This window comes from Miniopterus natalensis, chromosome 4 (genome assembly GCF_054644295.1).
Source record: "Miniopterus natalensis isolate mMinNat1 chromosome 4, mMinNat1.hap1, whole genome shotgun sequence".
NCBI lineage: Eukaryota > Metazoa > Chordata > Mammalia > Chiroptera > Miniopteridae > Miniopterus > Miniopterus natalensis.
The window spans coordinates 7984859-8008178 of record NC_142084.1 but is presented as its reverse complement, the minus strand read 5'-3'; the positions used below and the strand labels follow the sequence as shown (position 1 = coordinate 8008178).

The 23320-nt window shown below is 36.2% G+C and overlaps 1 protein-coding gene across 1 annotated transcript in view; it reads left to right on the top strand.

Annotated features, from left to right (window-relative positions):
• CNOT6 (CCR4-NOT transcription complex subunit 6) overlaps positions 1-23320 on the top strand; it is a 39487-nt gene that overhangs the window by 4296 nt on the left and 11871 nt on the right. Inside the window, exons 2-7 of the mRNA XM_016201512.2 lie at positions 11543-11729; positions 13557-13642; positions 20358-20462; positions 20545-20613; positions 22028-22185; positions 23088-23242. Coding sequence (XP_016056998.1) covers positions 11543-11729; positions 13557-13642; positions 20358-20462; positions 20545-20613; positions 22028-22185; positions 23088-23242 — 760 coding nt within the window. The remainder of the gene's footprint in view (positions 1-11542; positions 11730-13556; positions 13643-20357; positions 20463-20544; positions 20614-22027; positions 22186-23087; positions 23243-23320) is intronic.

Below are 23320 nucleotides of genomic sequence, written 5' to 3'. Positions count from 1 at the left end.
CAACTGTATTTTCCATTTCTTTTTTTGTTTTGGATTAACTAGGTATTTTTTGTAAAGTTGCATTTTACCTTCTTTGTCGATTAATTAGTTTTATGCAACTCTTGAATAATGGTTGCTTTAGGGTTTATAATCTATAGTATATCAGTAATATTATACCACTTCACACATAGTATGAGCCTTAACAACAACACACTTCTGTTTCTCTTCTCCTGGTCATTTTTTAAAAAATATATCTTTATTGATTTCAGAGAAAGGAAGGGGGAGGGAGGGAGGGACATCAGTGATGAGAGAGTCATCATTGATCGGCTGCCTCCTGCACGCCCTCCACTGGGGATTGGGCCTGCAACCCGGGCATGTGCAACCAGGAATCGAACGTCGATCTCCTGGCTGCTAAGTCGATTCTCAACCGCTGAACCACGCCTGGCCGGGCTCTTCTGGACTTTGTTCTATTGCTGTCACATATTTTACTTCTATATATGTTATAAATCTCACAAAATGTTGTTATTTTGCCTTTACAATAAATATTAGGAAAAGTTTTATTTAAAAAAAATTTTTGATTGATTTGAGAGAGAGAGAGAGAAGCATCGAATGGCTGCCTCCCATGTGAGCCCCAACCGGGGACCAAACCCGCAACCTGAGTATGTACCCTGACTGGACATCGAACTGGTAAAAGTGTGAGTCTGTCATAGTATTTATTTATTTATTTATTTAAATATATCTTTATTGATTTCAGAGAGAGGAAAGGAGAGGGAGAGACAGACAGACAGACAGAAACATCAATGATGAGAGAGTCATTGGGGATTGAGCCCTCAGCCAGGACATGTGCCCTGACTGGGAATCGAACCTCGATCTCCTGGATCCTAGATCGATGCTCAACTGCTGAGCCATGCCCAGCGGGCTGTCATAGTTTTTAAAAAGATTTTGTCTGGTAACTCCAAATGTGAATCTCCTGGGGGTTCTGTTATTTCTCTTTTTCTCTGGTTTTTATTCCATTGGAATTTTATTGAATGCTAGAAATTATATGTGAAATGGTAGAATAAGTGATGGTCTAGATGGTATTCTCTTCCTTAGGAGTGAATTTGCTTTTGTGTTTGCCAGGCAGTTGTGGGATTGGGTGACCCTTTGTCTCATCAGGGATTCATCTAACTTGAGCCTGCTATTCAGTGGTTGTAAGGGTTGTCTTACTTCACGGTCATTTATTTTCCTTTTGTAGATACCAAGGAATGTCTGTGGTTTAACAGTCTTTGGTGATTCCTGAATTCCTGTTCAGTCTTCTCAACTGTATAAGAGGGCTTAAAGTTATGCATAATACCTCAGCCTCTCATCTCCAGTTTTCATTTCATCTCCTTGTCTCTCTGCTTGTGATTGCATGTATTCTTCCAGAGGTGATGTGGGACGTGTCCTGCTTATTATGCTCTCTTCACTTCCCTTCTCCAAGTTTTTTGTTGCTTGTATCTTTGTTGCTTTTATAGTTCTCCAGGGCTTTCACACTTGTGGATTTTTCCCCCTATATTTATCTAGTTTTGTTCCTTTAGTGGGATCATTGGTCAACAACAGATCAGTCTGTTTTTACAGGAAACTAAAGTCCATGTGTGTACAAAGTTTAAAATTCTTCCCAAGAATCTCCATATAACAACTCTAATGTTCTTGTTTTCTATTGTGTGGGGGCAGCACTGTTGTTGCCTGCTTTCGATGTACATCTGTAGTGCAGATAACTACTTGTTCTAGGCCCTTGCGGTGGCAGCGTAGGGTAGGGAGAAATGTGCTAACCAGAGCCACACTCAGGAACTTGCCATGAAATAGGAGCTTGGGTTTGGACTCCTTGATAGTCATGAAATGATCTTTGAATCAGGTACCTTGGCTATAGCCTTTTCTACTTTGTGACATTTTTTATTTTGAAGGCTTAAGTTTAGTGTGAAAGGAAACTCTGTTCAGACTCACTGTTTTTCAATGGAGAGTGATAGACCATGTGTTTCAAATTCTGGATCAAATTCTCTCCTTTTTTTTAAGACTATGATTAATTTTTTTTTATAATCATGATAAGTGTAACTTGAGTCAAGCAACTTAAATTATGTAATCAGTTTGTAGAGCTGCCCACCCCCTGGATAACCTGGTGTGTCTGCTTTATGGAAGTTTAGAGTTGGAGATAGGTAAAGGAGAGGAGGAGACTTAAGTGATTGTTTTGAGTCCATCACTTACCTACTCATTGGAAAGCATTTACATGTCACACATTTATTTATTTTGAAACTTCTGATGTGGTGGGTAGTAGGACATAGGATTTCAGGATCCATGCAAATTGTAGGAGGAGAATCTCACAAGAAGTTAAAAACCATTATAAATACTAGGCAGAAAACCTGAACTACTGTCTTTTCTTTAAGACTCTTTTGACTAGCTGGCTGGGGTCAGGAAACACATCCTAGAATAAATAGCTAACTACCAAGTTAATGGAATTAGCCAGGGGGACCTGAAGTTAGGCCATCTCAGGAAAAGGGGACATGTAAGAGTATAAACAAGTATGCACTGGAAGTGTTTCTCATCCCCCCCAGTTATAACTCCCAGGCTACACACACACTGAACACTCACACACAGGGTTATCCATTTCTTTGGCATCCCTCTGGAGTCCTTTTATGCATATACGACTACAAATATAGATTCTTTTCTCATTTTTAAATTTCTTTTTATTGTTGACAGTATTACAGATGTCCCCTATTTTCCCTCCTTTGCCCCCACCTACCTAGCTCCCACCCCACCCCAGGCCTTCAGTGCACTATTGTCTGTGTCCCTGGGCTATGCATATATGCATATAAGTTCTTTGGTTAAACTTTTCCCCCATTCCCACACCCCTTCCCTCATATCTTTTAGTCTGTTCCATGCATCCATGTTCGTGGATCTATTTTGTTTGTCAGTTTATTTTGTTCGTTAGATTCCACATGTAAGTGAGATCATATTATATTTGTCTTTCTCTGACTGGCTTATTTCACTTAGCATAAACTCCAGGTTCATACATACTGTCGCAAAAGGTAAGAGATCCTTTTTTACTGCTGCATAGTATTCTGTTGTGTAAATGTAGCACCGCTTTTTTATCCACTCACCTACTGAAGGGCACTTGGGCTGTTTGTAGATCTTAGCTGTTGTAAGTAGCACTGTTATGAACATAGGGTCACATATTTTCTTTCAAATTGGTTTTTCCGGATTTTTAGAATATATTGCCAGAAATGGGATCAAATGGGAGATTCATTTTTAATTTTTTGAGGAATCCCCATACTGTTTTCCACAGTGGCTGCATAATCTGCATTCCCACCAGCAGTGCACTAGGGTTCCCTTTTCCCTACTTCCTCACCAGCACTTCTTGTTTGTTGATTTATTGATGGTAGCCATTCTGGCAAGTGTGAGGTGCTACCTCATTGTAGTTTTAATTTGTGTCTCTCTGATGATTAGTGACGTTGAGCAACTTTTCATATATCTATTGGACATTTATATGTCGTATTTGGAGAAGTGTCTATTCAGATTTTTTGCCCATTTTTCAATTGAATTGTTTGCCTTCCTTTTGTTAAGTTGTATGAGTTCTTTATATATTTTGGAAATTAACCCCTTATGAGATGTATCATTGGCGAATATGTTCTCCCATATAGTGAGTTCCCTTTTCCTTTTGAAGGTGGTTTATTATGCATGTACCTGTCCAATTTTCCCAGCACCATTTATTAAAGAGACTGTCTTTATCCCATTGTATGTTCTTGCCTCCTTTGTCAAATATTAATTGACCATAATGACCTGGGTCACTTTTGGGGATGTCTGTTCTGTTCCATTTTATCTATATGCCTATTCTTATGCCAGTACCAGGCTATTTTGATTACAGTAGCTTTGTAGTATAGTTTGATATCCAGCATTGTAATCCCTTCTACTTTGTTCTTTCTCAGTGTTGCAGAGGCTATTCGGGCTATTTTTTTGGTTCTGTATGAATTTTTGGAATATTTGTTCTTTTTTAAAAAAGAAATGATTTTTATTGACTTTCAGAGAGCGAGAAAAGGGAGAGGGAAAGGGGGGAGAGATAGAAACATAGATGAGAGAAGCTGCCTTCTGCACACCTCCTACTGGGGATCAGGCCCGAAACCTGGACATGTGCCCTGACTGGGAATTGAACAATGACATCCTGGTCCATAGGTTGATGCCCAACCACTGAGCCACACTGGCCGGGCTACATTTAGAATTTTGACAGATGATACTTGTCTATCTTTTTTTACTAATGAAATTCAGAATTAAGTTGTATGGTCCTGACATTTTTTAAATAGTCATGTTATTTTATAAATTAGGATGGTTTATTATGTCTTTATATTTGTTGTTTTTTGTGTCCTTACTCTGATATACTTAGATTCATTCCTGTGTTTTTTACCTTCAAGTTCTTACTATAAATAGAATCTTATCTTCTGGTCTTTTATCTGATTATTATATAAGTAAAGTATTGCTTTCTGTATGTTAATTTTGTTCTTTTTTCTGATATACTATAAACTTATCTTTTATTTAACAGCTTTATTGAGAAATAATTTACATACCATACAGTTCACTCATTAAAGTGTACAGTTTGGTGGGTTTTATTATATCACATAGTTGTGGAACTATTAAACATTGCTTTTAAAACATTTTTAAACTCCAAAAGAAGCCCTATATTCCTGAGCAGTCACTCCCTGGCAACACTTAATATCTCTTTGATTTAGCCATCTTACTGGGTATGAAGAATTATTTCATTGTGGTTTTGATTTGCATTTCCCTGATGGTTCATGATATTTAAGTGTCTTTGTATATCTTTATTGGCCATTTATCTTTCTTAGATATGATGTAAACCTTTGAATGTAGTGAGTAGGTGGAAGTGTAAAATGATATCTTTCTCTTCCATTGTAAGAGTTAAGTTTAAGAGTGAAACATGCAGTTAAAACTATAAAGACTCTTAACCTTTCATATTTTGTAGAATCTCTCTTACCCTTAGAAGGGTTTTAGAAATCTGTTATGGTAAAAAAGGAAAAAGAGTTCGAAGGTCTATAGTTCCATCATTTCTTCGTTTGTTTTTTTTTCCCCCCGTTGAAGAAAAATGTATAATTCAATTCATTTTTATTCTTATTTCTTTACTTATTTATTTTAATTTATCTTTATTGTTGAAAGTATTACAAAGGTCCTCTTCCTCCCCCCCCCCCCCATTGATGCCCTCCACACTATTGTCTGTGTCCATAGGTTATGCATATATGCATATAAGTTCTTAGGTTAATCTCTCTCCACCCACCCTGCCTTCCCTCTGAGATTCATCAGTCTATTCCATGCTACTATGCCTCTGGATCTATTTTGTTCATTAGTTTATTTTCTTTAGATTCCACATATGAGTAAGATAATGTGATATTTGTCTTTCTCTGACTGGCTTATTTCACTTAGCATAATACTCTCCAGGTCCCACCATGCTGTCCCAAAGGGTGTAAGGGATCCTTCTTTTTTTTTTTCTTCTTTTTTTTTTCTTAAGTTGCACAATATTCCATGGTGTAAATGTCCTAGAAGATGCTTAATATGATTGCATTCATCTTGAACTTACAGAGACTTGTTTTGTGGACTGACATGTGGTCTATCTTTGAGAATGGCCCATGTGCGCTTGAGGAGAATGCATATTCTGCAGCTTTGGGGTGAAATGTTCTGGAAGTGACAGTTTAAATCCATCTGATGTAGTGTGTCATTTAGAATCACTGTTTCCTTGTTGATTTTTTGTCTGGAAGATCTATCCAGTAAAGTCAGTGGGGTGTTAAAGTCCCCCTACTATGACTGCATTGCTGTTGATGTCTCCTTTAAAGTCCTCCAGAAGTCTGCCTCCCTCCGCCAGCCTCTGAGAGTCTTTTTTTCTGTGGTATGTCACTTGTAGACAGCATATATTTGGGTCTTGTTTTCTTATCCATTCAGCTACCCTATATCCTTTGATTGGAGCATTTAGTCCATTTATATTTAAGGTTATTTTTTTTTTTTTAAGTTTGTAAAGCCACAATATATTTCTATTTAAAAGTGCTCAAGAGACTTAAAAAAGGCCCAAAGGCGTCCAGGTTTAGTTGAAGATCATTCTGAGGGGGTGTCTGTCGGTTTCTTCATTACTGAGTCATCAGTTTGATCCTTGTTAATAAAATGCTCTGATAACTGTAGTTGGATCGTGGCGATTTCCTTTGACTCTCAGTATCTCTCATAAATGGCTGTCAGCTTGCAAATAATGAGAAACGCAATACCAGAGATAATCACGAAACGCCTGCAGATTCTCCTTGAATATCCTCTCTGCATCATTCTTCGAAGCCAGGCCCACGGATTATCAATTTTAGTAGCAGAGATCATGATGTGTGTCACTGCAAAGACTGGTATGAAATGCAGCTCTTTCAGAACAGGAACCGGCAAACACCCTTCAAGATGATATACCCTAAGGTTATTATTGATAGGTACTTATCTATTGCTATTTTATTTCTTTATGCCTATGTTTCTCATTTTCTCTATTTCAACTTCATATTACAGCAGTCCCTTTAAATTTTCTTGCAATGATGATTTGGTGGTGATAAACTCCTTTAGCCTTTTTTTGTCTGGAAATCTCTTTATTTCACCATCTATTTTGAATGATAGCCTTGCTGGATAGAGTAGTCTTGGTTTCATATCCTTGTTTTGCATTACCTTGAATACTTCATGCCATTCCCTTCTGGCCTGTAGAGTTTCTGATGAGAAATCAGCTGACAGCCTTATGGGAACTCCCTTTGTAGGTAACAGATTGCCTTTCTATTGTTGCCTTTAATATTTTCTCTTTGTTTTGAATTCTTGGCATTTTAATTATGATGTGTCTGGGCATGGGCCTCTGGATTCTTCTTGCTTGGGACTCTGTGCCTCCTGAACTTGTATAACTTTTTTCCTTGACCAGGCTAGGGAAGTTTTCTGCCATTTTTTCTCTAAACAAGTTCTTGAACCCTTGCTTAGTTTTACCCATTCTGGCACTCCTATGATGTGAATATTGTTACGCTTCATATTGTCCCATAGCTCACTTTGGGGTTTAGACCCCAGAGTCCTCGGTGGGAACCCCTCACATCTGAGACATCCTTCTGGAACTTCAGTTCCTGCCTGTGGGAGCCCAGCCGGCCCTCTTGCGCCTCTTCACTTCCTACCAGTCTCTGTTTTGTCTCCAGTTTTCCCCTTGGTTATGGGGGTTCTCTCCAGCCAGTCTTCAGTTGCAGTTGATTCTTCAGGGTGGTTTTTCTGTATTTTAGTTGTAATTCCAGTTTGGTTGTACAAGAGTATCAGTAGAGATTCCACTCAATCTGCCACCATCTTGGAATCTCTTCATTTTGATTATTTATTTTTTTGTATTAACATATGTATGCGATATAATGGTAGTTATACTGAGTTATCGAATTTTGGTATTTTTAAACAGTGCTGAATGATTTAATAAGCAAATTTATTTAAAAAGTAAGTTTCGGTTTTTTAGAAAACTGTAAGGAGGTGTAACTTGTTTAGATATTACTCAGCCTTGCAGTAAATATTTCCTCTTCCTAAGGCCAAACAGTTATTAAATGGTAGAGCACACACTAAACTCTCAGTTCCCTGACTCTAGTGAATCATTCTTCTACATCACAGTGCAGTAGTCATTTTATTTTGAACATAATATTCTCACCTTTGTCTTTCCTTTTTATCTTTTTCCTAATACTTGCCTTAGTCTTTCCATTCTCCAGGTTTTAGGGTAAATTTTACCTTCAGGACTAAGCTCTTTTACTTCAATTAGATCTGTTTAAATTTGAACTAGCCACATCCTTCCATTACTGTTAGGACATGAATTCCTACAAAAGTTCAGTGATGTGTGCTTTTGCAATATGTTTTCTTTTATGGGTTGAAACTTCCATTTAACTCACACTCTTTGGTGTGTTAAGTATGTTTCCTTCCCCATCAACTTGACACTTTTTTTAATCCTCACCCGAGGATATTTTTTTCCATTGCTTTTCAGAGAGAGTGGAAGGGAGAGAGAGAAACATCGATTCAAGAGAAGCACATTGATTGGTTGCTCTCCCGCACACACCCTGAGGCCAAGGATCAAGCCTGCAACTGAGGTACGTGCCCTTGACTGGAATTAAACTTTAGACTCTTCAGTCCACAGGCTGATGCTCTACCACTGAGCAAAACCAGCTAGAGCCAACTTGACTATTTTTAAGTTAAGAATGGTTGTATTGAATCTGCCAAATGCTCTCTTTAGTGTCCTTCATGTAATTTAATCTAGTCTTTTTTCTTCCTCTTATTCCAGTTTGCAAGCCTCCTAACAGTCTTCCTCCTTTTGTGAGGTTACAGTTTCCCTTGCTAGTAGGAGCCTGAAATCCTAGCCTTTAATTTCATTAAGTAAGGTTTGTGAGTAAAAATTCAAATTACTGCCTTTTCCATTTACAGTTGGTTCTTGTTATTTACAGTGGTTGTGTTCTACATAGTTACTACTGAATCATTGGTCCCAGAGGAAACAGGGTTAGGTTCCTGTGAACCTCTGGTCACAACCTTTTTGTCAGCTGATAAATACATAAGCTTTTTTTGTATGTGTTTCTGTTTAAAGTCACCTTGTTTAATGTATGACTAATTAAACTTGAACTCATGGCCAACAGCATTATAACTGGTCTGAAGGAAGTTTACTTTAAGCGTGTATTTTCTCCAGAAGGCAAATCACAGCCTTTCTGTTAGCACTAAGCTAAGCTGTTTTAAATATTGAAGTCGCCCACAAAAAGGGAAAACTGGAACTAAATAGTGAAAGAGACACTTTGTTTACCTTATGAGAGCTGCAACAAGAAGACAGAGTGTCCCTGTTTTGGACTGCTCAGCTAAGAATTGCTTTGGGCAGGTACAATTTTTTGCTCCTCTGATGTGTGAATGACTGAAGGCACTTCAAGAATTGGTTTTGGGGTCCTGGCTGGTGTGGTTCAGTGGTTAGAACATCAGCCCACACACCGAAGGTTCGAGGCTTGGATTCCCTGTCAAGGGCACAGAGCTGGGTAGCAGGTTCAAACCCCCACCCAGTCAGGGCATGTACAGGAGGCAACCAATCAATGTGTGTCTCACGTCAATCTTTCCCTCTCCTCGCCCTCCCTTTCCCCCTCCCTTTCCCCCTCCCCCCTGCCCCTCCCTTCTGCTCTTTCTAAAAATGGTAAAAATATCCTCGGGTAAGGATTAACATACAAAAAAAAGACTTGGTTTTGGTGTTACAAATGAATTTGAGGGAATAGGTGAATTTCAGAAGATCAACTGTAATTCCTGTTTTCTGAAATGTAAGAATTTAAGAGATTCGATCAAATTTCTTCCCTTTCTTTAATAAATCTTCAAATACAGAGGTAGTGATTTTTACTTTTTTGTAGGAACACTACACCTAGTCCCTTCAGTGTAACTCTGATTTTAGGGAACGCTGTTTAGACTCCTCCTGTCTCCTGATATTTAGCAATAATGGGTTCTAGGCACTTTAAAATGAAGTTACTTATCAAGACATGGTTCTTAATCTAGGGCAGGATAATCCCAGCCTTTTTCAAGTCACTGAGCTGTTTAAAATTAAATACAAATTTTAGGGTCCTTATAAATATATACAGTTTTATGGAGAGGTGCATAGATATCATTAGAATCTCAAAAGGCAACTTTGTTGATCGATCTCTCCTAGAAAATGGGGAGGAACCTTAGTTTCTACAAATAGAGATTTATTATTCTCTGCAGTATGTTCCATTCTTTCACTTCTGTAACTGTTGATCTTTTAATTTCTTTGCAAAAATGAGTATATGTTTTGAAATATACTTTTTTCCTACTTTTATTGTGAACATCTTTCCTTATCAGTGCATATAAAACTACTACTTTCTTTTTAATGGCTGCAGAAGATCATTGTCTAAATGAACCGTAATTAAAGTATATCCTATTAATGATCATTTGTGTTCTAATTTTCCCCTACTACCAACAGTATATATCTTGGCATACTTGAACATTATTTTCATAGGATAAATCACTAATTGTGAAATTGTGATGGGGCAAAGGATAGTCAAATTTAAAATTTTAGTGGCTATTATAGGATTGGTTTCAAAATATACTTGTATGTTTCTCATAATGAGTAAGTGTGTACTTCCTGCTTTGCCTTGTCAATTCAGGGTTTTAATCTTCTTATTTTGCTGTTTGGTTATTGTTTAAATTTGCGTTTCTTTAATTACTGAAATGAATATTTCACTTTTTTTATGACTGACCCTTTCTTCTTCCTCCTCCTCCTCTTCTTCCTCTTCCTCTTCTTCTTCCTCTTCCTTCCTCTTTCTTCCTCCTCCTCTTCCTCTTGAAATTTGCAAAGTCCAAAACTCTGGAGAACTTGTCCACTGGAGCCATGGTGTAAAGTGAATTTTCAACTGCCCCTTGATCAGAGATGACAAATGTAAATGGACAGCCTCATACACAGGGCCCAGCAACCTCACACTTCCCTGGTAATCCAGACCCTGGGTTTCAAGGATAAATAGACACCACAGTACCATATCATGGGGAGAAAAAAGTATCTGAATCCTCATAAAGTGCTCTAACTACAAAATTTCCACAAAGTCAACAACCAGTTTTAATTGAACTTAGAAATAGATTATGGATATGTTGTCGAAAATAAGTTACATAGGGCTTATCGGATTATAAAAGAAAAATATGCTATCAGTAGAATGTTTGAAAAATACAGAAAGGTTCATAAAAGAGAAAAAATATTTTCTACAATTTTTTTATCTGTATATATGTTTATAAAAATTGGGTTCATACTATATATGTAAATATTTTAAAGCTGATTTAAATTTATTTAACATTATTTAGATTGAGATTTCCAGTCACCCTAATTATTTTATAATTTATTTATAATGTATTTTTAAAAATAATTTTGGGGCTGAACATTCACATGTTTCATAGTCAAAAAAATATATAAAACAGTGAAAGTCTCATTCCTGGCCACATGTTTGTTTCATTTTCTCTCAGACTCGATCCTGGGCCATTAAAGAGATTATGGGGAAAGTTCCTAGACTGTAGAAATGATTGGCATCTTATGAAGTGCCAAAGTACAGGTTTAATATTGCATTGAAAGAAATTATTCTGTTCTTAGTCATTGAATCCTATATATCTACTACTGTTTGATTATGTAGTTATGACTTAGTATCTGAAATGTTTCTGGGCAAGTATTTTTACCTGTAATTATACAGTACAGCTTTTAATCACATGATTCTTCCATAGTTGAAGCCACATTAAAGGATAAAGTCTTAACTGTTGCGGTCTTAAAAATAATGATACAATCTAAATATTGACATGTTGCCTTAAATGTGTTTTTTAGTTTGCTAAGTGTAGAGTTTATAACTTAATCATAGTGGTGACTTGTCCTAGGATAGGTAAGGTTTCTACTGTTAACCCTTTTCTCACAATTTTTTGTATAGTAAATTACTACTCATTGGAAAACCTAAATGTTTTTTAATCCAGGGATCGAACCTATAGAGAATACTGTAATCTTTGCCCTGTTGTTTTTGTTGTTGTTGTTTTTCAGGAAGAGTAAGAAGCTTAAGCTCATCTTTGTGGTCACTAACTCACCTGACAGCTTTGCATCTGAGTGACAATTTTCTGTCCCGCATTCCGTCAGACATTGCCAAGCTTCACAATCTGGTGTATCTGGACCTGTCCTCGAATAAAATCAGGAGTTTACCGGCAGAACTCGGAAACATGGTATCACTCAGGTATGCGGATTCAACTTAGTACCTAATTGTATATCCCCTAAAACAAAATAGAGTGTTTACTTTGTTAGGAAACAACACTATCAATTTGATGGTATTTGATCAAAGTAAACATAACTATATCCTTTATATAAAGTTTTCTTAGAAAATTGAGTGTCAACTAATAAGTAATCAAGTAGATCCATTGCCTAAAATTTGTTCTATTGCTATGTTTTGTATAATATACTTTATTCTTTAATCTAAATTTTTGGACAAATTGGTGGTAAACAAATAGAAGGCACTTGTGTTAATCTCACATTGTGACAGTTGTGCTTTTTCCCCACTAAATTCTGGGCATCATACCATTCTTAACAGGGTCCAGGAAACCATTGCCAATTAGTGGTACCTTTTTGACCATTCTAGGACTTGTACACATGATAGGCATAAAGCCTGGACTTGAGGAAAGCTAGAATTAGTTATTGAATTGGGGGACTGTAGTGTGGAGTGTAGGAGGTAGATGAGATGTGGAGTCGCACAGAGTTCAGATTGGAATCATGACTTTGCCATTTACAACTTGTGTGATTTGGGGCAGGTTTCTTAACCTCACTGAGTGTGGTTCCTCATCTGTAAAGTTGCTGTAATACCTACCCTGCCAAGGCTGAGATTAGACATATTTGAGATAATTACTAAAAAACAACTGCCTGGCACATAATGTGTTTAATAAATGGAATCATTTTTTTTTATTGCCTCTGTTTTATAAGGTAGATGAGATCTACCCAAGTTGATTATAAAGCCAATTTCTGGCTTTGTTAATTCCAATGGAAAATCTTGCCCTGTTTCAATTACCTGTAGTTCCACTGGCTTTTTTGCTGCCTTCTACCATTTGCTGTATACTAAGTTTCTTTACCTCTATTGCTGTCCTCTGTCCAGCCTTTTGACATTTTATTGAATATGTGCTATGACCACTTCTCCTGAACCAAATTTACTTGAAGGACCTTTCTCATGTGATATATTTGGAAATAAACAGGAACCAATTAGAACATTTTACTTGTTCATTTTATGACCTCACCAATCTCTGGTTTACTCACTAGCAACAAAGGTTTATTTAAATTTCAAGAACCAAGGACTATAGGAAATTCTCATTCATATATAAAAATTGATAAATAAAACTTCTTGAAGGAAATTGCTAGTATCTCAGTGTTGGGTCTTTGGTGTGTTTTTTGTTTTTAACCTACTGAAGAGTTTTTTGATATTTTATTATGGTTATCTGTACAAAACAAATTATTAAAATCACCATTAGTAGTTAATATGGCTGCCATTAGTAAATTTGGAGAGGTGTTAATCATAAGTTAATTGTGAAGCTATTAACACCTATTACATGATCATTTTCATTCTCTTTTAACAATTCACATATTAGGCTGTTTATTTTACTTTCTTAAACATGTATAGTAGTAGACCCTTCGTGTGCTATACTAGTGTTGCTCTCAGGGTAGTCTGTTAGACTGTCAGTTTGCAAACTAATACACAACATGTGAGAGAGATTTTATATCTGTTGAATATAATACTCTTAAAAAATTGGGGCTTGTATTTTGTTGGTCTTCTCCTCCCCCCCCATTTCAATTTTTTTAGCAACTCATTGTTTCCCTGTATTTTACAAATGTATTGCTTTGTGGAAGTTTAGGTTTTTATTTGTGTTTTACTACATATGATTTGAGAAGCACTGTACTAGATGTTGGAATATAAGAAATTTTGTCAATTTTAGGAGCTTATATTCCTAGATATATTGTTGATTTTAGCTGTTAGTTAAAGGTTAATATATCTTCTGACTTCCTGAAATTTTTACATCAACAGGGAACTCCATTTAAATAACAACCTGTTACGAGTTCTACCTTTTGAGCTGGGGAAACTGTTTCAGTTGCAGACTTTAGGCCTAAAAGGTATGACTTCCCATATTTGTGCTTCTTTTGGTTTGTATGTATGTCTTTGAGTCTAAAAAAGCCGTAAGTGGGAATCCTTTTGCCTGGGGATTTGTAGGCTAACTCTTGCCCAAATTTCATCAATTTCTTAGGTACATTGAATGGTTTTCTCTCTTGTCCACCTGTAAACTGTCTACTAGTCTTTGTATTCTCTTTACTCGTAGTCTAGCATTGCTTCTCTAGCTTTTGTTTCAATCGCCTCTGTTATGGTGATGCATTCCTGAGGTTATACTTTACTTATTCATTATGCTGTGAACAACTTTTTTATGTACAAATGTCAAAAAATGGGGACTCTCACAAAGTATAGAAAACAATAAGTAGAAAATTTGTACCTGTTAATAAAGTATTTAAAGAGCATTTTTTTAAAAACTTGATTTATGAGAACTTCCTTTATATATTAGAATTTGATCCATTAAGAACTATTGAAAATATGGTTTTTTAAGCCAGCAAGATTAAAAGTCACATTTTAATAATATGTCTTCCTTTACACTATGGATACTTTTTTTTTATAATCTGTACCCGAGGATATGTTTTTTATTGATGAGAGAGAGAAACATTGATTGGTTGCCTCCTGTAGGTGATGCCAACTGGAATCAAAGCCGCAACCTTTTGTTGTATGGGACATACTCCAACCAAATGAGTCACTCAGCCAGGGCGATATGTATACTTTTTCTTCCCTTTTCTTGCCTTATTGCACTGACTTGAACTTCTAGCACTCTGTTGAATGAGCGTTGTGAGAGCAGACATCCCTTCTTTTTCCCAAACTTGGAAAGAAACTGTGTTCACTACTAAGTATAAAGTTAGCAGTAGGTATTTTGTAGATCCTCTTTCTCGTTTTAAGGAAGTTACCCTCTATTTCTGAGAGTTTTTAATCATGAATGGTTTCCTTTTGTCAGATACTTAATGTGCATTAGGTGATAGGATCATGTAATTTTTCTTCTTTAGCCTGGTAATTGATATTCAAATGTTGAAGCAATGTTTCCTCATCTTCTCGTTCCTGGAAAAGATTCTGTAGAATTGGAGTTAATTCTTTAAATGTTTGTGGGGTTTTCCAGTGAAACGTTCTGGGCCTGCAGATTTCTTTTCTGGTAGTTTTAAAATTATGAACTTTTTTTTTTAATAGATATAGGGCTATTCAAATTATATGTTGGGTGAATTATGACAATTTGTGTTTTTCAGGGAAGTGCCCGTTTTTTCTGTGCTGATAAATTTATTTATGGAGAGCTGTTCATAGTGTTCTTTTATCCATTTGATTTCTGGATGTCCTCTTTCATTTTTTATATTGGTGAATTTGTCTTCTCCCTTTCCTTGTCAATCTTTGTAGAGGTTTGTCAATTTTCATCTTTTCAAAGAAATGGCTTTAAATTTTTTTTATATCTTTTTCTGTTTTCAGTATCATTGATTTCTGTTCTTTAGTGTTTCCATCCTTTTTGCTTTGGGTTTATTTTGCTCTTTTTCTCTAGGTTATTAGGGTAGAAGTTTGGATTGATGAATTAGGACTTTTTCTCTTCTAATATATGCATTTTTAGTGCTATAAATTTTCCTCTTGGCACTGCTTTAGCTGTGTCCAGACATAAATTTTGATATATTGTAGTTTTATTTTCACTAGCTTAATGCATTTTAAAATTTCCCATGGGACTTTCTCTTTGATTCATGGATTATTTAGAAATTTTAAAGTGTTTGCGGATTCTTTTATTGTCTTTTGGTTATTGATTTTTAATGTGATTCTATTGTGGTTAAAGAATACATTCTGTATGACTTCACGTCTTTTAAATTTGTTGAGGTTTGGTTTATAGCCCAGGTGTTTTAAATTTGTTGAAGTTTGGTATATGGTCTATCCTAGTGTTTGTCCCTTGGGCACTAGATAAGAATATTTGTCTCTTATTGGACAGAATGTTCTTTAAATTTTATTTGATCCTATATATTAACCTAGTGTCTGTTAGATTGATGGTGTTGTGGACTATTTTTGTCTAGTTCTATCAATTATTGAGAGAAGGTTAATGAGAACTCCAGTTATAATCGTAGATTTCTCTATTGTCCTTTCAGTTCTATTAGTTGTTGCCTAAAATATTTTGCAGTTCTATTGTTTGGTGAATACACTTCTAGAATTGCTGTGTCTTCTTGGGGTTTGACCTTTTAACATTACTTAATGGCATGCTGTCTCTGGTAGTTTTACTTCCTCTGAAATCCACTTTATTTGGTGTTAATGTAGCCACTTCTGCATTTTTTTATTAATATTTGTATGATTTATATCTTTTTCCATTTTTTTTCCTTTCAATTCACTTACATTATTATATTTGAAAAGTTTCTTGTGGACAGCATATAGTTGGGTCATGTTTTCTCTTTTTTACCTTCTCATGGATTACTTACATCCTTTTACATTTCCATTTTGTTTTGTCTGTAGTAGTGTGTTTGCATTATCTATTTGTGTATCTTTTTAGTGGTTGCTGTAGGTATTGTTTTATATATATACAACTTATTACAGTCTGCTGGTGTTAATATTTTACTAGTTTGAGTGAAGTGTAGAAACCTTCTCTTTATGACCTGTTTTACCACTATTTATGACACAGTTGTCTTATTTTCTCTACATACATTTAGAAACAAATCAAATGTTACAAAAAAAGTTTTAACTACCAAAGATGACTTAGAAAATTTAGAAAGCCCCATACCCTTTTTTAACTATATTCTTTTTCCTTTCTTTCTAATATTTCAAGGTTCCTTCTTTTATCATTTCCTTTCTATTTAGAGAATTTCCATTAGTGGTTCCTTTAGGGTAGGTCTACTGGCAACAGATTCTCTTAGTTTTTTGTCATCTGAGAATGCCTTTATTTTTCCTTCATTCCTAAAGGATATTTTCACTGGGTCTAGGATTCTGGGTCGACAGTTCTTTTTTTCCCCAGCACTTGAAAATTATTGTGCCACTTTCTTCTGGCCACCATAGTTTGTAATGATAAATCAGCTGTTATTCAAATTGTTTTTCTCCTACATGTAAGGTGTCTTTTTTCTCAGTCTGTCTTCAAAACTTCTTATTTGTTCTTTAGTTTTCAAAAGTTTATGATGTGGCTTGGTATGGATTCCTTTGGGTTTGCCCTGTTGCAGTGTATTTGGGGAGTTTTCAGCCATCATTTCTTTGAGTACTTTTTTAACTGTGTGCACTTTGTCCTCTGCTTCCATGACTCTGAGAGTTTTTTTCTATTTTTTATTTTAATATTTTCATTTGTTTTTTGTGTTTTGTTGTCAAAATTTTCTTTTTCTTTGTGGAGTCTTTCTACTTTTTCATTTATCTCAGACATATTTGTAATTGCTCACTGAAACATATTTATCATGCTTGCTGTGTTTTGATCAGATTGTTCTAAAGTTTTTGTCATCTCAATGTTGGAATCTTTTATCTGTCTTTTTTCATTCAGTTTGAAATCTTCCTGGTTTTCAGTATAATGAATGATTTTTTCACTTTAAACTGGGCGTATTCATACTGTGTTGTGTTAATTTAAATCTTATAGTTTTGCTGGCTTTCTGTAACACTGCACCAGCAGGGAAACTTGGGGGCACTATCTCCTTACTGCTAAAGGAGGTAGGAGTTCAGATTCCCCTTAGCCTCTCTTGAAGTTCAGCTGGGTGGAGGTATCAATTTTGGCTTTCTATGTGGTTTCCATAGTTACTGCATTGATGTTACTCATTATTGCTGGGTGATGGTAAAAGTCTTGACTATCCTCTGCTTTCTCTGACATCATTCCCAGAAGGGATGTAGAGAGCCGCCTCATTACTGTGGGTTGAGGTGAAATTCGAGGCTCCCGTCCTAGTGTCTACTGACACCACAGAATGGAGGAGGAAGTCTTACTGCCCAGAGAGGATAAAAGTCCTGACTGCCTACTTGGCCTTCTCTGACACTACCCCACTAGGAATGTTGGAGCACCTCTTTACTTTCTCAGAAGGGTAGAAGCCTAGGCTCCCTTATTATTAGCCTTTGACCTGGGTGGAGATAGTGTCATGTATGTTTCTTTGGTGTTTAGCAGAAGCAGAGCTGCTGTTATTTGAAAGTTTTGTCTTGTTAGACTGTTTCTTTTATGTATATGTGTGTGTGTGTATGCTTATTGATTGATTTCAGAGAGGAAGGGAGGAGAGAGATAGAAACATCAGTGATGAGAGTCATTGATCGGCTGCCTCCTGCGCACCACCTGCTGGGATCGAACCTCCATCTCCTGATCATAGGTTGATGCTCAACCGCTGAACCATGCCGGCTGGGCTTGTTAGGCTTTTCTTTCCTAGTCCTTTGGCTTTTGTTGGGTTATTTTTTTCTGTGCCCCTTGGTGTTTCCATGTTGTTGGCTTCCTCAGCTCCATGTCTGGGGTATATGAGGCAAAAATGAAACCCAGGGAACTCACCACTACAATGTTCCTTAGGTCCGGGGTCTCTACCATTCTGCCTTCTCACCACATTTCAGAGTCTTATGTTTGTTCGTGCATAAGGTAGAGGAATTTTAGTTGTGCTTAATAGGAGGAATAGGGAAAAGTATGACTCCTTTCCAGAAGTGACTTCTCTTACTTGCGTCAAGATCATGTTTTAATTTCAGAATTCTGTTGTTGTTCTTCTTTACCCTGTGTACATGGGTGGGCAAAAAGTAGGTTTACAGTTGTGAGTATGTGAAATAGTTTATTCTTGTATTATTATTTATTAATTATTGTATTATTTATTTGTATTACAACTGTAACCTACTTTTGCACACCCCTTTATACGGGGTGTCCAAAAAATGTATACACACTTTGAATAATTATAAAGGCAGTGTTTATAAAAATACATTTCATTTTCAAAATGTAATAGAATGTACATTGTGTATACGTTTTTTTGGGACACCCTGTATTATTTTTCCAGGCAATGAAGAGCATATTAATTTTACATTTAAAGGAATTCCAAAAAGCAAGCAGACATTGGGGGAAATATGCCATTTGGTTTCATCTGCATTAGTCATATATAGATAACTTATGGTGTTTGGGGATGGTTTTTAATTTATAAAGAAAGATCTTAGAAGTTTTAAGTAGTCAGTGGTCTTCTCTAAATATTTTTGCACTAGAAAGTAGTAAAAAGATAACATTATTCTTGGTGTAGTTAGAATGAGATGCTTACCTGATACTGAGAAGTTTTTAGTTGACTCCATTTTCTCAAGCTATCTTTAATAAGTGGTTCTGGTAACTCTCAGGTAAAGATTGTACCTGTCTCAGGATTCTGACTAAATAAAAATTTCAGGGGTTTGCTAACTATCAAGAACCGTACACATATGAGCTAATGATACTGTTGTAACGTGTCTTCGTTGCAAGACATACTCTGCTCTCATAGGAGCTCATTTTTACCTTTGTAATTCTTAGAATCCTAGAATCTTAAAATTATTAAGAGATCTTTGTGTAAACTAACGTAGCTGTTCTTCTTACCCATGTAAGTCAGCTGTTACAAAGGATACTCTACTACCTCACAGGGCAAGGCATTTCATCTTAAATAGTTCTAATGTTTACTGACCTCCTCTATTCTGAGCTGGCTTTCCTATTAGATCCTATCCCTTGGTCCTCAAGTTGCCATTTGAATCTAGTCTTTCATAAGAGAATAGGGGGAAAAAACCCTTTTTTTCTCTGGGCTGTTATCATTCTTGTATTCCATATCTTTTTTTTTTTTTCATTCAGCATGGTTAAGATCTTTTCTCATTTTAGCTGCCTTCTTCAATCCGTAGAACTTATTAGTCTTTAAGTGGAACTGTGGCATCCAGAACAATACACACCATTTGTGTGGTGTGGATAGGAGCTGTTGAAAACAGTATAATCTCGCCCGGCCAACATGGCTCAATGGTTGAGCATCAACCTAGGATCCACGAGATTGCAGTTCGATTCCTGGTCAGGGCACATGCCCGGGTTACGAGCTTGATCCCCAGTAGGGAGCGTGCAGGAGGCAGCTGATCAATGACTCATTGATGTTTCTCTCTCTCTCTCTCCCCCTTGCTCTCTCTGAAATCAATAAAGACATACTTAAAAATAATTAAAAAATAAAACAGTACAATTTCATATGTGCCTAAGAAGTACTTCTGAGAGGATTGAGACTCTTATAGATGTAAATCATTGCTTTTGTTTTCATTTTTGGCACTTAAGAAACAGTTACTGAATTTATAGATAGCCCACAGCCTGGTGGTTTTTCCCCTTCTTTGATGACAATCTTAAAACAAGTCTGCCCCATCTTGTTATTTTATTCAGTAGAATTTTTAAAAATCTAGAGGCTAGACTAATTTGTTATTTAGGAAGTTTTCTTGTTAGCTTTGTTGTATTCTTAAATTTAAATTCTCTGATTTATTGACTATTATTTTCTCTTGCCCAGTCCTTCTCCCCACTCATCCCCAATCCATTTTCACTTGCTTCAGCTCATTATGAAAGTGTTGATGAGGCCTGGCACTATGAGATATCTTCTATATTGGCATCATCCATTAATAATCAATTTTGGATACCTCTGTAGAACATCGTATAAATCATTTTTACTCTTCACGTCAAAACTGAAAAATATTTTCTCTAGTTTCGTATGTTACTAGTAACTGTAACTATATACATTGTTATAGATCATCTGATAATTTAGGTATACTTTTCAACTTTGAAATATTTTAGTACTTGTCTTGATTTTATTTTACCTATTTTAAAAATATTTCCAGGAAATCCACTTACCCAGGATATACTGAACCTCTATCTGGAACCAGATGGAACAAAAAGGCTACTTAACTATTTGCTTGATAATTTGGCAGGTACTGCAAAAAGAAGTAAGTGGTCATTTGTTTAAACCGTTTTTTTTAGGAAGATGTGTAAGAATATTGCTTAATTTTGTGTTTAATATTCAACTAGTTTCAACAGAACAACCACCTCCAAGATCTTGGATTATGTTACAAGAACCAGACCGAACAAGGCCAACTGGTTGGTAGCCTTATTTTTTAACTCTTATTTTTATTTGGTATTTATAAACCTAACAGTATTGTTGGCATGCTTTAGATTATGGGTAGTGTTACAGTAGAATGCTTATAGTTGATCTGGTTTGGGAGTTAATAATAAAGACTTAATTCTTGCTCACCTGGCCTCTCTACTATGCTGTAGAAAGTGTGCTATAAAACAGTGCTGCTCAACCAGAGGTGATTTTATCCCCCAGGGGACATTTGGCAATATCTGGAAGCATTTTTTTATTGTCACAACTGGGGAAGTGCTACTGGCATCTACCATGCACAGCGCAGTCCCCACAATGCAGAATTTACCCACGACGTCAGTAGTGCTACTGTTAAACACCCTGCTGACCAGTCTCGGGTGTACACATTTTCATATCCGAACGTTGCTGACCAGTTACGAGATAACTCGTGTCTGCACTTACATTAATTTAAGTAATTTTTAAAAATCTTTATTGGTTTCAGAGAGAAAGGGAGAGGGAGAGAGAAACATCAATAATGAGAGTCATTGATCGACTGCCTCCTGCACTCCCCCTACTGGGGATGGAGCCCACAACCTGGGCATGTGCCTCACCGGGAATCAAACCATGATCTCATGGATCATAGGCCAGTGCTCAACCACTGAGCCACGCTGGCTAGGCTAAGTAATTTTAAACACGTTGCTCACCAAAGTAGCTGGCCACAGGGGCGAGTTCTGGTTCAAAATAGCCAGTCAGCAAGGTGTTAAGAAATCCTACTATAAAGTATTGATCAAATTCAGTTATAATAAATATACAAAAATATTTTTATATTGGAAGTTTCTAAACCCTAGTATGTTCCAGATGTATTTGATTCTACAAAATTGTAAGGCAGCCAAAATACTTACTTGAAAGAGAAATTGAACTAATGACTTCTAATCTCCTTTTAACTTAAATTGTATGAAAATAGTTTGGAAACTTGTGTAGTAGGTGTAACAAGATTTGGTCTACAATAACCCTTTCCTTTGTGTGGATAAATAATCATTGCTCTATAGAAGAAAACTAGATGTGTCTGTTAAGGAAAATACCTGTCAAATTTCCACATTGTACATTAACAGTTGATGAAGTGGTGGAATGAGCACAGAAATGAGGAGCCCTGATCTTAGATACCAAAGGCTCAAAATCTTAGTATTAGCTCCCAAACCTTTTGTGCATACCTCTGTGGCAGGTAACACATCTTTTCATAATTTGTTCATGTATCTGTCCTTCCTCATTATTCGAATTTATTTATATCCACTGTGTCTGGCATATAGTGCCTTGTCAGTGAATATATTGAATGAATAAAAGCAAACTTAGCATTTAAGTGAAGGCTATTGAAAACAGTTGTGTTCTTTTTTTCTGCCACATGTTGAATAAGTAAAGTTATCTTTCCTACAGCCTTGTTTTCTGTCATGTGCTATAACGTTCTTTGTGATAAATATGCGACCCGGCAGTTATATGGCTACTGCCCATCATGGGCACTAAATTGGGATTACAGGAAAAAGGCCATTATTCAAGAAATCTTGAGCTGCAATGCTGACATCATAAGTCTTCAGGTAAGTCATCAGAAGAGTATTTGTTTAAATTGCACAAATGCCCCAATATTAACACATTGTTTGCGGGTAGTTTTTATCGCTCACTCTACTACCAGTCAACGTAAAACGTATAAATACGTTTCCCGCATACAGTGTGTTTTAATAAAGCAAGGAGCAACCTGGGAATGCGTTATACTGACACATTTGAAGTCCCACCTTTAGCAATTCTTTATATAGTGCCTTTTTTTGTTTTTAGTGAATCCTGGGAGAGTTCACTGCCTGCTTTATTCTGCAGCACTGTGCTGCCAAATTAAGCAAATGGGTTAAGCTGGGTTTTAAGGATTAGCTCTAACAGCTTAAATACCCACTTTCCCTTTGTAAACCCCCCCCCCCCGCACATTATTTTTTAATTGGGTGGCAGTGTTACTGAAATTGTGACATTGTCAAGACATGATTTTGTTTTACCATCAAGTGATAATAGAATGATTAGAACATAGTGCAAAGAGCATTAAACCTGGTTGCACAATAACTTTGGGTCCTCAGTTCATCTTTCCATAACTTGAATGACCTTGGGCATCACTTTCTCCCTGTGGCCTGAAATTAATATCTATGAAGTTTCTCCTTTGATTCTTGTTTCACATCAGTTCTAAAATACAAGGAAGTATACATGCATAGAGATGTATGTTTTTCTAGTCTTTACTCCTGAACAACAAAAAGTTGACCTTGTCCACTGGTATCTGTCAAAGGACAAGTAGGTGTTCTGGTTGGTTCCAGATAAACAATATTGAAAAGATACTACATTCTTTATTCTGCAGGATCAGTCTTTTGAAATGATTTTAAGCTCTCAAACTGTGTATTTATAAAGTAAGTGCACATGACTAATTTTATCTTATGAAATAACTTTGCTATTTACAATTTTTCAGGAGGTTGAAACAGAACAGTATTACAGTTTTTTTCTGGTAGAACTGAAAGAACGTGGTTATAATGGATTTTTTAGTCCTAAATCTAGAGCTAGGACAATGTCAGAACAAGAAAGAAAGCATGTTGATGGCTGTGCAATATTCTTCAAGACAGAAAAGTAAGTCATCTTAATTTTTAAAAAGAAAATTTTCTTTGTTTGCAGGGTGGGGACCAAGAGTATGAAAATTAGTTGGCA